Source organism: Schistocerca cancellata, chromosome 5 (assembly GCF_023864275.1).
Source record: "Schistocerca cancellata isolate TAMUIC-IGC-003103 chromosome 5, iqSchCanc2.1, whole genome shotgun sequence".
In the NCBI taxonomy this organism is placed as follows: Eukaryota; Metazoa; Arthropoda; class Insecta; order Orthoptera; family Acrididae; genus Schistocerca; species Schistocerca cancellata.
In genome coordinates, this window is record NC_064630.1 from 585,071,829 (window position 1) to 585,085,450 (window position 13,622).

At 37.3% G+C, this 13,622-nt stretch overlaps 1 protein-coding gene across 1 annotated transcript in view; it reads left to right on the top strand.

Annotated features, from left to right (window-relative positions):
* LOC126188699 (dynein axonemal heavy chain 7-like) overlaps positions 1–13,622 on the top strand; it is a 337,765-nt gene that overhangs the window by 125,189 nt on the left and 198,954 nt on the right. The window contains exon 9 of the mRNA XM_049930307.1: positions 10,931–11,108. Within this exon, the coding sequence (XP_049786264.1) occupies positions 10,931–11,108 (178 nt within the window). The remainder of the gene's footprint in view (positions 1–10,930; positions 11,109–13,622) is intronic.

Here is a 13,622-nt window from a genome sequence, read left to right on the forward strand (position 1 = left end):
TTTGCATCCCATGTGATACTTGCATTGTGGCCCAAGGTGCTGGGTTTGGTGGTCATGTGTACATCGGGTGTACTTGTTTGTGTGTACGAATGGTGTACCTCTCTCTTTTACTGATAAAGGCTGTGGCCAAAACCTTAATGTAAGTGTCTTAATTGTGCTAGTCTGCAACTTACAGTCTCTTCTTTATGGCAAGTAGCAATCCGAGAATAGTGAGAATACTGTAATTCCTTCTCTAGATTGTTGTGCAGATGACAAAATGGTAGATATCGAAATAGATGACAGAGGGATAGAAAAACAATTAAAATCACTCAAAAGAGGAAAGGCTGCTGGACGTGATGGGATATATACCAGTTCGATTTTACGAGTATGTGAAGGAACTTGCCCCCCTTCTTGCAGTGGTGTACCGTAGGTCTCTAGAAGAGTGTAGCATTGAAAAAGATTGGAAAAGGTCACAGGTCATCCCCATTTTCAAGAAGGGACATTGAACAGATGTGCAGAACTATAGACCTATATCTCTAACGTCGATCAGTTGTAGAATTTTGGAACACGTATTATGTTCAAGTATAATGACTTTTCTGGAGACTAGAAATCTATTCTGTATGAATCATCATGGGTTTTGAAAAAGATGATCCTGTGAAACTCAGCTCACACTATTCATCCACAAGACTCAGAGGGCCATAAACACGGGTTCCCAGGTAGATGCCATGTTTCTTGACTTTTGCAACGCATTTGATACAGTTTCCCAAAGTCGTTTAATGAACAAAGTAGGAGAATATGGACTATCAGACCAATTATGAGATTGGATTGAAGAGTTCCTAGATAACAGAACATAGCATGTCATTCTCAATGGAGAGAAGCCTTCCAAAGTAAGAGTGATTTCAGGTGTGCTGCATTTACTTCTCTGGTAGTTCAGAAGAAGAAATGTTACTGCTAAAATTAAACTGTGCCACAGGGGAGTGTCTTAGGACTGTTGATATTCACAATATATATAAATGACCTTGTGGATAACATCGGAAATTCACTGAGGCATTTTGCAGATGATGTTGTAGTATATCGAGAGGGTGTAACAATGGAAAAATGTACTGAAATGCAGGAGGAACTGCAATGAATTGACGCATGATGCAGGGAATGACAATTGATTCTCAGTGTAGACAAGTGTAATGTGCTGTGAATACACAGAAAGAAAGATCCTTTATCATTTAGCTACAATATAGCAGGTCAGCAACTGGAAGCAGTTAATTCCATAAATTATCTGGGAGTAGGCATTAGGAGTGATTTAAAATGGAATGACCATATAAATTTAATCATTGGTAATGCAGATGCCAGACTGAGATTCATTGGAAGAATCCTAAGGAAATGCAGTCTGAAAACAAAGGAAGTAGGTTGCAGTACACTTGTTCGCCCACTGCTTGAATACTGCTCACCAGTGTGGGATCCGTACCAGATAGGGTTGATAGAAGAGATAGAGAAGATCCAATGGAGAGCAGTGCGCTTTGTTACAGAATCATTTAGTAATTGTGAAAGCGTTATGGATATGACAGATAAACTCCAGTGGAAGACTCTGCAAGAGAGACGCTCAGTAGCTTGGTATGGGCTTTTGTTGAAGTTTTGAGAACATACCTTCACCAAGGAGTCATGCAGTATATTGCTCCGTCCTGCGTATACCTCACAAAGAGACCATGAGGATAAAATCAGAGAGATTAGAGCCCACACAGAGGCATACCGACAATCTTTCTTTCCATGAACAATGTTGTTGTTGTTGTTGTTGTTGTTGTTGTTGTTGAGGTCTTCAGACCTGAGACTGGTTTGATGCAGCTCTCCGTGCTACTCTAATCTGTGCAAGCTTTTTCATCTCACAGTACCTACTGCAATCTTCATCCTTCTGAGTCAGCGTCAGCGTAGTGTATTCATCTCTTAGTCTCCCTCTATGATTTTTACCCTCCACACTGCCCTCCAATACTAAACTGGTGATCCCCTTGATTCCTCAGAACATGTCCTACCAACCGGTCCTTTCTTCTAGTCAAGTTGTGCCACAAACTCCTCTTCTCCCCAATTTTATTCAATACCTCCTCATTAGTTATGTGATCTACCCATCTAATCTTCAGCATTCTTCTGTAGCACCACATTTTGAAAGCTTCTATTCTCTTCTTGTCCAAACTATTCATCATGCATGCCACTAACAATAAGAGACTGTAATAGAAGGGAGGACCGATAGAGGTACTCAAGGTACACTCCGCTACACGCCGCCAGGTGGCTTGTGGTGTATGGATGTAGATGTAGATGTAGAATCTGTTTTTTCCTACATTGTTGATATTCCTACCTGGAGTTTCCATTGTTTAAATTACCTGTCAGTTACAACTGAATGAAATAAATGAAATTCATAGGATAATTAATGCTCTTAAAAGTAAAAAATAAAATAAATCACTAAAATATTACAGATAATATGAAAAGAGAGTCAAATCCCAAATAAATATTCCCACACAATCTATTGATCCCAAAGACTCCCTTTTTGAACTCATATTTGTAATTTACTGAAACACACAGTCGAAAATCGAGTGAACCATAGATTTCATTAATCAGGATGTGTATTGTAATCTGTTACTGAACAGATGTCCCAGTAGTACATATTTGTTATAGTGTCCACAGTATGAATACAACATACACCGAACATCAACTTAGGTCATCATCATTAGCATATTTTTCATTGAGATTAATGTGGGAAATTATGAGAATACATGAAAATACAAATTAACTATCTAAAACATTGCTTGAAATTCTCAAACTAGCTGAAGGAAGTATATCCACCAGGCAGCATTCATCTCTCTCCCCTCTACCATCCCTTCCCTTCCCCACCCTCTCCAGAGAGGGTATTCAGAGTATGTCCCTTCTGGAAACTGAGTGATGGAATCACTTGTGAGTAATGGAAAGTTGCATATTTTGGCCTCTTTCATTCACACCTTTCCTACGGCTTACTGCTATGGGAACATCCATGCTAGATCAGTAAAATTCTAAAAATTAAAAAAAAGTAAGCAGAAATATGAGAAAAGTTAAACCTAAGGACTACTGCCATCCTCTCTTTACAAGTCTCCAGGTAGTAATTGTTGTTTATCTTTGCATCTACACAGTCTTGCTTTATGTTAAAAGCAACTTAAATGAGTTCAAAACCAGAGAGACTATACATTCTCACTATACCAGGGGAAAACTGGACCTTGATATACTGAGATACAGACGCACAACGAAGAACAACACACCAAAAAAAGTACAGGCAAATGCACATCATGTAAACAAAACATCTAACTGGCAAGAGGCATCCACAATGGTTGCGTGTTGGGGAAAGGTGATAATCAAAAAAATTACAGCCACTTTTAATAATCTGGTGTAGGGGCAATACTTCCTGTGATATCAAGCACAGGTCCCCCATGAGGCAGAAAGAGAGTGGGCTTCTGAGGTGTAGGCACTGTCCAAGAGGATAGAAGATATGGATTTGCAGTCATGAACGAAAGGTGCATGGTGGTGAGGGTAGGGAAGGGAAGTGATGAACGGTGCATTGTTACGAGAGGTGTAGGGAGGGAGATGGGAGAGATGACAAGAGGGGAGTGTGGAGCAGGTATTAACAATGATTGACAGTGGACAGGACGACACCTTTTATGTACAGGAATTAAAGGATATTAACTTTTATGAGACAGAAGACCGAACACTGGCATGAGTTAATACAGGCATACTCAAAAACTGGAATAAACCAGCACAGTAACATCAATTTTAAACAGCAGACAAAAGAAATAAGGTAACATACTGCATCTGTGATTTGAGTGTTTTATGTTGACTCAGCTCCTTGTTGAATTTCAGTGAACAGAATACTCAGAATACGCTCGCCATCCATCTAAGGAATCTGCTATCTGTATAAAAGTGACACGATGGAAACATTACTATGCAACAAAACTTTGGTATGAAAACAACTGAGATGTGTAAAAGGATACAGTGACTTAGATCCCACATGAAATAACATTAACTGGACCAATCAAGTAGGGGTAGAGTACATACACAAGACAGTGTAACGTCCTACGGGTTAGTGAGTAGTTAAAAATGGTTTAAATACCTGAGAATATCTTGCCTTCTGTGTCCCTCATCAACTGCATAGATGAGCTAAAACATGCTTGTTCAATAAATACAGGATACCATAATGGATTTCACTACAATGATGTTGGCCACAACTGAAGTAAAGTAAGTACATAGATTTATTAACTTCAAAATGTGTATTTTATGAGCTCATGATCAGTCTTTGGTGTAATAAGCCTTGTTGTTAATACCATGGCTAACCGATGGTAGTACATACTACACTGTTGATATTAAATAGTCCAGATGCAGTAATTTGATAGAAATGCATGTATGAGGACCATTACATTGTTCAACACTAATACTCAACAAAGTATGAATATAAAGTCACATATCATTCTGCCTTTTGTGATATGTTTAACACTCTGAAATAATCCGTCACTGCACTGTTCTAATATGCTGTTTTAGACAATGTCCAACCCAAGAGTTGCTCTATTGTAAATCCAAACCTGAATCATGCACCAAGAATTTATCTCAACAATATGCACAGATCTGTCCTCTAGTGGGTCCAACACTCATCTGCTTAACAATAATTTGAGGCCAAGTATTTATACTCTTCCTACAATGTACAGCTGGTTATAATAATGCAAAACATAATTTATAATATGAAATAGTTTAACAAATTATAAAACACTCTATAATATTCCCTACTTTGCTAGGACCAGTTTACACATAAAAATCACATTAATATTTAAATTGCAGAAATAAGCATTCTAACCATGCTAAATGATCAATTATCTAAATTTTGTTAATTAGGCTCAAGATTTAATTCCTATCATTTACAGATGATGAGAATGAAATATATTATTCTTTAATCTAAACATTTTCCATATATTAATTTCCTGAACCTGATTTTGATTGTTTATGGTACAAAGGGTATTGCAACTACTATTGTTTGGTATTGCTATTATTCTTCTAAAAGACTTTTTCCTAGTATCGAAAAGTAATTGAATTTAATTACAGCTGGAGATATAAGAGAATTGATCTTGTATTACATAATGCCGTGGTGTAACCATAAGCCAGGAATGTTACAATAGAAAAGTTTTATAGAGAAGCTCAGCAGAGAAACGGTCAGTTCAGCAAATAATAAAAATTAGAAATGTCAGTTTGTTGTGTTGGCAGAAGAGCCAACACTATGTTACTAGAGGAGGCCGAAATACACGCATTTTAGCTCACCCAGGCTGGCGTGAGGAGGGAAGTACTATACGGACGTGAGGTCTGGAACATGACAAGGAATTAGAATTCAGAAAGCAGACATAGCCAGTTTGATACTTAATCCACCAATGATGAATGTCGCCCTTGACACTACATGATTCACAATATCACTATCAATAGTAACTGAATGTGGCGCCTTGCTAGGTCGTAGCAATTAACGCAACTGAAGGCCATGCCAAACTGTCGTCTCGGCAAATGAGAGCGCATGTAGACAGCGAACCATCACCAGCAAAGTTGGCTGTACAACTGGAGCGTGTGCTAGGGAGTCTCTCTAGACTAGACCTGCCGTGTGGCGGCGCTCAGTCTGCAATCACTGATAGTGGCGACATGCAGGTTCGACGTATACTAATGCGGCCAATTTAAAGGCTCCCCCGCAAATCAGTGGATGGTTGTGGTATAAGGACTCTGCCCGCCGCGGGAAGGACCCCATGTTGACGTATGCGACGAGGTGGGGAGCCTAACAACAGGCGAGTCTGTGCCACCCGCACCCTGCCATTCGGACCGCGGGGAGCTAGGAAACGCCTGAAAACCTGCTCCAGGGTGCACGCCAACATGCGGCGTATGTGCCCTTAGAGAGACAGGAGGGGCCGAATGGTCGACCTCCATTGGGCCGGGGCACCCGACGGGCGAAGACGACATATGGTCCGGAGCGGGCAAGAGTACCATGTCAAAGGACAACTGGTCTGTATATGTGTGGATGGATATGTGTGTGTGTGTGTGTGTGCGAGTGTATACCTGTCCCATTTTCCCCCTAAGGTAAGTCTTTCTGCTCCCGAGGTTGGAATGACTCCTTACCCTCTCCCTTAAAACCCACATCCTTTCGTCTTTCCCTCTCCTTCCCTCTTTCCTGATAAAGCAACCATTGGTTGTGAAAGCTTGAATTTTGTGTGTATGTTTGTGTTTGTTTGTGTGTCTATCAACCTATCAGCGCTTTCGTTTGGTAAGTCACATCATCTTTGTTTTTAGATATATTTTTCCCATGTTGAATGTTTCCTTCTATTATATTTATATATACTTATGTATATATGCGATACGAAATCATCATAGTTATCATTAAGTATAAATATATATTTTCCTATATATATGTGTGATGTAGAAGCATCACAATAAACAACAATGTGTGCATATTTCCCGATGTACACATACCTTCCACCTACAACACTTGACGGTTCATAGCTCTAGACAGGTTTCTAGTTAGTAGTTTCATTGTTTGCGTACTCATGTATCTTTGTGTGTGTGGTTATGTGTGTTTGTGCAACCCCATTCTTTGGCCTTCTTATCTGGAGATAAGTTGTAGGATATTGGAAATCACAGAGAATATGAAGGACTTCTACGATAGAAGTAGATGAATATGGAAAGAGGGAGAAAATAGGCAGGTACTCAAAAGAGAAGTAAGAAACGAAAAAGAAAAGAAATGGTTACTAAGATCGAAGAAGAGAAAGAAGATAGCCCCAAAGACAGCAAACCCTTCCCACCAACCTTCCCCGGGATCCCTACCTCGCCAGTACTTGAGTGGGAAGCCAGAGAAGGTATGGTGTTAAATTGTCTCCTACAGAACAGACATTCCCACCTTCACACTTGTAATATCAAAGGTGGATATATTCTCTTTGAAATTGCATCCTACATTATTTACTCATGTGTTAATGTCTGCAATTTGTGATTGGACTATTGGCATTAATTCTATAGACTGGTTTACACTCTCTTTCAAAGTATTCATTTCCTGTCTTACATTATTGTATTTAACATTATACACATTTTCACAAGATTCTAACTTTTCATTAAGATTGGGTTCTTTATTATTATATCTGACATTGCATTCATTCTCCAAAGTAACTATGCCTTCACATTGATTACTAGATTCTTTGCTTTGAGCATCTATTTTGATGGGCAACAAACTTATACTTGTCTTTTGAATATCTAAAGTTTCATTCTGAGCCTTTAATTTAGAATTCATTAAGTTTATTAAGTCTACATTTTTCTTTAACATGTCACCTCGAGCATCGAATTTAGAATTTATTGAGTTTACCAAGTCTAGGTTTTTCTTGAATTTATCACCTAATATTTTACTCAAGGTCACGAAGCATTCATCTAAATATTTCCTAAAAGTACTAAAAAGCTCATTCTGGTCTTTGAATTGAGCATCTGGTTCCTTTCTTAAAGAAGCATTTTGAGCATTTGAATCTGTCCTCTGGTCATCTAATCGAGAATGTATTAAGCCTATTTCTTTTCGTAGAGTCTCTGAATCTGTGCTCTGTGCATCAAGTTTTTCACTTAAAGTTGCACTTATTTCATTTCTCAGAGAAGCACGCTGGTCATTTATTTAATCATTTAACTGTAAACTCTGAGCTTTTAGTTTGGCATCTAAATTGCAATTAGTTCCTTTCTTAAAAAGTATTTTGAACAATTAGTTCCTTTCTTAAAACCACTGAATCTGCACTTTGGGCTTTGATTAAATTTACTGCTTCAGACCAGTCAGGCACCTCCTTATTCACTTTCATTGCCATGGCTGGTTCTGAAGTTTCCCCAATTCTCTGTGTACTATCCATATTTCTCTTAGTTTTTGATCTAGTAATCATAAAAAAACTCAACACTGAATATAGTAACTATACTAACAGTATATTATTCGACTATTACTTTAATTTTATACTCAAACAAATATTGTTTTTCGCTCACCCAGCATAGAGTTTTAGCTGCATTGGTGAGTGGATGCATTAATCACCGCCGGTGAACAGCACTGTCACTGGCGACATCAAATGTTGGTTTCAGCATTGGCATCGGTGAGCGTATGTGGAATCAGCACCGGTGAATGGGGGACTGGTGCCAGCATCGTTGGACTTAGGCTGTTTTCCATGTCTGCATCACCGCGATGTGGGTGAGAGCCACTTACTCCCCACACCAGATCTTCTTTGATGAATTATTCTCATCATATTTCTTCTTAGTCTAATACATTGGAATCTTCTCTCTCTTCTTTTAACATTATATCTTCCTTATGTCTTCTCTTTTATTTTGTTTATTAACTTTCACCATTTGAACTTTTGAGGCAGAATTCAGTTCCGTGAAACAGTTCTCTTGTCTTGTTATACTTGGTTGCTGTGAGAACATGTCATATCTTCTGTTTCAATTTCCTCTCGAAATTCCCAATTTTTTCAAGTCCTTTCCAGCAGTCACCACGTTCTAAAGATGTGTGACAACAAGATGTGTGGAGTAAATATACAAACTTTATGTTTTCACCAATTAACGATGTATTGGATTATGCAGAATAACATTTTCGCATTTCACATGTAAATATCTCTGTCTTCACGTATTTCACTCATATTTCGATCTTTAGAAACACATTAAATTTACATTCATAAGGGAGTTGGTTTAAGAACCACTCATAACTTATTAACATGTCTCCACAAATAACAAATTCATTCTTTTTCACATAAGTATTAGAGTACTTGCAAGTCAACTGATTCGTCTAGCATTAGACTCAATTAAATACATTTACAGTAGCATAGTTTTTACAAAAATGTAATTTATGAACATGTCTTGCTTTTAGCAAGTCTAACACATGAAGTATAATTAGCAATGTTTCAACTGTTCTTCTTATTTCTCATTACAATAGTCAATGATATAAAACACCATAAGATACATAAACACTCCCTGTTCTTCCAATACAGCTTCCTTGGCGCGAGCGGCAAACATTTGTCGATGCCGTTCGACCATTGCATCTGCCTTGTGCTCTTGACTCCATTCCAGCCTGTGCGCACAAACATGTGTCACACAGTATGTATGTTCTCTCACACTTATTTTTAAAACATCATGTGTTCGAGTGGTAGAAGGATGAGTGGTTCTAGAATTTACACGAAAATTCTCGAAGCACTACAACTGGAGTAGCTGGTGGTGAGAGGATGTATGGAACAGTTCATGCATCTAGGACTATTACAGTGTCATGAGCCATGAGGCTAGGGGTTGGGAGCAGGGGTTGTGTAAGGATGGACGAGTATATTGTGTAGGTTCAGTTTACAGTGGAATACCTTTCTGGGATGGGTGGAAAGGATAGTGGGCAGGACATTTCTCATTTCAGGGCATGAAAGATATAGTCAAAACTCTGGCAGAGAATGTAATTCAGTTGATCCAGTACAGGATAGTAGAGAGTTACGAGGGGAATGCTCTGTGGCTGGACAGTGGATCTTTGGAAAGTGGTAGGAGACTGGAGAGAGAAGGCACTGGAGATTTGTTTTTGTACAAGGTTGGGAGGATAATTATAATTATCTTCAGTGAGACCCTGGGTATATTTTGAGAGGAACCATTTTATCACTGCAAACTCGATGACCATGGGAGGCTAGACTGTAGTTATATTCCATTCTGGATTTTCCATTGTTTGATTCTAGTTTGTTTTGTGGTAGATTATTATTTTTAAATGAGTTTTTTTTATAAATAACAATGGACGTTCACAGTAAATTCTTAAGCTTGTGTTGATATCTCTCATTCTTTGTGGAGAAATTCTTGTGACTAATATTTCTCTCGTTTGTAGACATTGTGCACCAGACTGGCACTTTAACTTTGAATCCCTGCCTTCTGCAGGCAGAATACTACCAGTTATACTATCCATGCACTCCTTAAGAAGATCTCCTCAAAAGTTCTTCTTCTTCATTTCTCTTCTTTTCTTGCAGACTTCCCCAACTCTCTCAGGTAATGTTAATGGATTAATATTTCTGGGACAAATCATGTAATAGGAAGAAAAATATCTTAAATAAGCAACAAACCTGAGATGTTGTTAATTTAAACTCTCTGCTATTGGATGCCTTTCAAGGATACTAATTTGGCAGTATAGTAGGAGAGCCTCAATGACCGGCAGAAACTTTGAGGTAGTGAAACTGGTAGTGTGCAACCCCTGGAAGGAAGAAGTTGGCTCCAAATTTTGTTTACAGATGTGATACGAAGTATTTTTCTTGCTGCTTTAGATTTTCCTTAGTTCTTTTCAAAAAACACTTATAAATCTATAAGATGTGGCAAATGTAAGGTAGTTAAATTTGAACAGGTATTTTATTTAATGATTATGACTGGCAGTAACATCATTGTAACTGAATCATCAGTGGTTCAATTTAAAGTGTTTCTTACTTTTTTATGTGTTTATGTAACCCTTTTCTTAACAGGTCCCATGTTTATGTATGTGATATGAAATATTTTTCTTACTGTCTTAGATTTTCCTTACTTCGTTTCAAATAACACGTATAAATCTGTAAGATGTGGCAAATGTAAGGTAGTTCAGTTTGAACAGGTATTTTCTTTAAATGAATATGATTGACAGTAACATCATTGGCATTGAATAATCAGTTAATTTAATGTATTATTTATTATACAATTAGGGTTTGTGTGATGTTGATTACAAAGTAAATTGTATAGTGAATTTCATTACTTTACTGATCTTCAGAAGTATAATATTGAAGTCATTTTTGCAGTAATGCATTTTGCATGAAATTAGAATTTGGTGATTGTCACACAGTTGTTTAAAGTATTTAATGCTTTTTTCTTGGACTGTTATCCATTTTCAATTTTTATATCTCATGCATAATATATTGTAACCTCATCTATGCTTAATAACCTTATTTTCCAGACCTGTTCAGGATAATTTCTATAGAGCAGTGGGTCTCCAGACATACATTTCAGCATCAAATTTTGTTTTACTTACAAAGTCATTTACATATACTGTCAATACTAAGAAAGAAGAAACAGAGGAGGTCAGGGACCATTACTTGTCAGGTCTTGGAAAACTCCATTATGCAGATAAGGAGGTCAGTATTATTATGGACACAGATAATATTATATTCATGTCTCTTCCATAATGTGATTCATGCATGTACTCTGAAAAGAGATGAAATGTGTGCATGTTAAAAATAGAGGAAAAATATAAACTGTCAGTTTGTCACATAATTATATGTAGTAGTTTGCAAAATCTAAATCCTCACACAATTATGCTGGAAACTTTAGTTGTAATTTTCTCGTTCAAATACAGGTGCTCACACCTTACTAAATTTCACTATCAAGTTTATCAAATAGGTTTGATATTTTGAACATTTAGTTTGTTGTAAATGGTTTGTTTCAATACTGAAAGATATTTACCCCTCCCTTTCATCTAGTTGCCCAGCCACCTATAAACAAAAAAATGTCATTTTTAGAAAATCTTGTTTATACATTCATGCATTTCTCCTTTCTGGCTCACTTTCATTCATTTGTTGTAACTGTTAATTTTGACTTAACTTTTAATTTATTTGTCCTTGATCATAATGACTACACTATAATGCACACCATGGTAAATAACATTGCCATAAATATGTATAAATGCTACAAAAGGAAGAAAGCAAGAGAAATTAAAGTTTAAAGTACTACTGAGAAGAAAGTCATTAATGACGGACTAAGTTGTAAGCATAGTGAGATCCAATTAAATTTTTCACATTTTCTCTGTGTCATTAGAATGTTTAGTAACTGGGTAATACTAGCTCTTAACAGCCTGGTATAAAGTTTTTTTACCTAAAACAGACTGCAGCTTAATTAAATTTGTGGGTCCCTGAGGTTTCTGTATGGCTTAGATTCATATTTTAGTTGGTTTTAGTCATACTTTGCAGAAAATGTGCTGTAATTTTTATGTGTGCTGTGAGTATTGACATATGGACATGGGTGGGCAGTTGAATTAAAATACACACATCACCACCATTGATGAATGTATTATTGAAAACACACACATGCAATATACAGCATGGCACTACTGTCACACTACATTCTTCTCACAGAGATGTTTTTTTCAGGCCCTAATCTCACTGCCCCAAAGAAGAAATTACAGAGAAGAGAAGCATATGCTAGAAACCCTTAGATTCTGAGTGCTCTGGAAATGGCACTGAATCCGAATTATGGTCACCGCATTAAGTAAACCTAGTTACAACACTTCCCCCCAGTGGGCATCATAAGAGAATAACTAATCCAGTTCACATTGCAGAAATACATTATTAAACATTAGAACATAAATGAGACAAAATTTAACAGTAGGTAGTCCAGCATCAAGTAATACTTCTTTTAATCCTAACATGTCTCTGAATCTCTCAGTTTTAATACCGCTATGACCTTTAGTTAAAATGTCTGCAATGTTGTTATTGTTAGACACATAACTAAAGTCTGCCTGAATTTATGATAGAACACACTGAAATTTTTGGTTCTTTCTGGTACATCCTTTTTCTTGGTAATGTCAGTATCACTGGTGTTGTCAGCACTGACCTGCAGGAGAAGTCCAACAAATTCAGAATAGTTGATCTCATTTGAAAAACCTACAAACCATTCCACTTCCTTGCATGTCTTGAACATTGCAATGCATTCAGCTTTTAGTGTGGAGGTGGCTGCAATGTGTTGCCTTTTACATTTCCAGTTGATTGCTGCTCCACCTAATGATATTGTGTACCCTGTTATAGATTTACTGCCACATGGGTCATTTGCCCAGTCAGAACCACTGAATGCACTAGGATCAGAACAACTGGAATTGAAACATAAGCTCAAACCTTTAGTTTGCTGCAGGAAAGAAACACCCTTTTTACTCGGTCCCAATGAGAAACTCTTGGTTTAGAATTTAACTGACTCAACCTTCCTGCAATAAAGGAAATATGAGGTCGAGTACATGTGGATATATACAACAAAGAACCCATTGTATTTTGCTACAATTTTTGCCCCATTCTCATCTTCACCAAAATGGTTCTCCTTACATGGAGTATCTATGCCCTTGCAGTTATGCATTTTAAACTCTTGCAGTGTCTGCTGAATGACTGTAGCTAGTTTGGTTTAATTTCACTTGCCCTTGTGATTGATCAATCTTAAGTCCTAAAATTAACAACATCTCATCCATTTCTTTAACACTAATGTGATATTTCAAAACATTCTAGAATTTTTCAATCCTCTCTTCCTCATCTATTACAAAAACATCATCAACGTGCCCCCCAATGATCACTTGATGAGAGAAGAGTATACAAGGATCCTTTTCACATTGTTCCAAACCTAACTTTTTCATCACAAAGCAGATAAAAATCGTTCCAGTCCTTTCCTGCATGGTGAAGCCCATAAAAACTCTTACTAAATAAACACACTATAATCCTCACACTAAACAATTTTGGTTGCTCCATGAAAATGGTGCAACTTACTGAGATAAGGAGTTTCTACATTAGTGTATTTGGTTTTCCATTACCCAAGTATTGTATTTGCTATCAGAATCCTCAAGCTACATTGTCTCATTACTGGGCTGTAGCTTTCCCAGTAATCAACTCCAAATA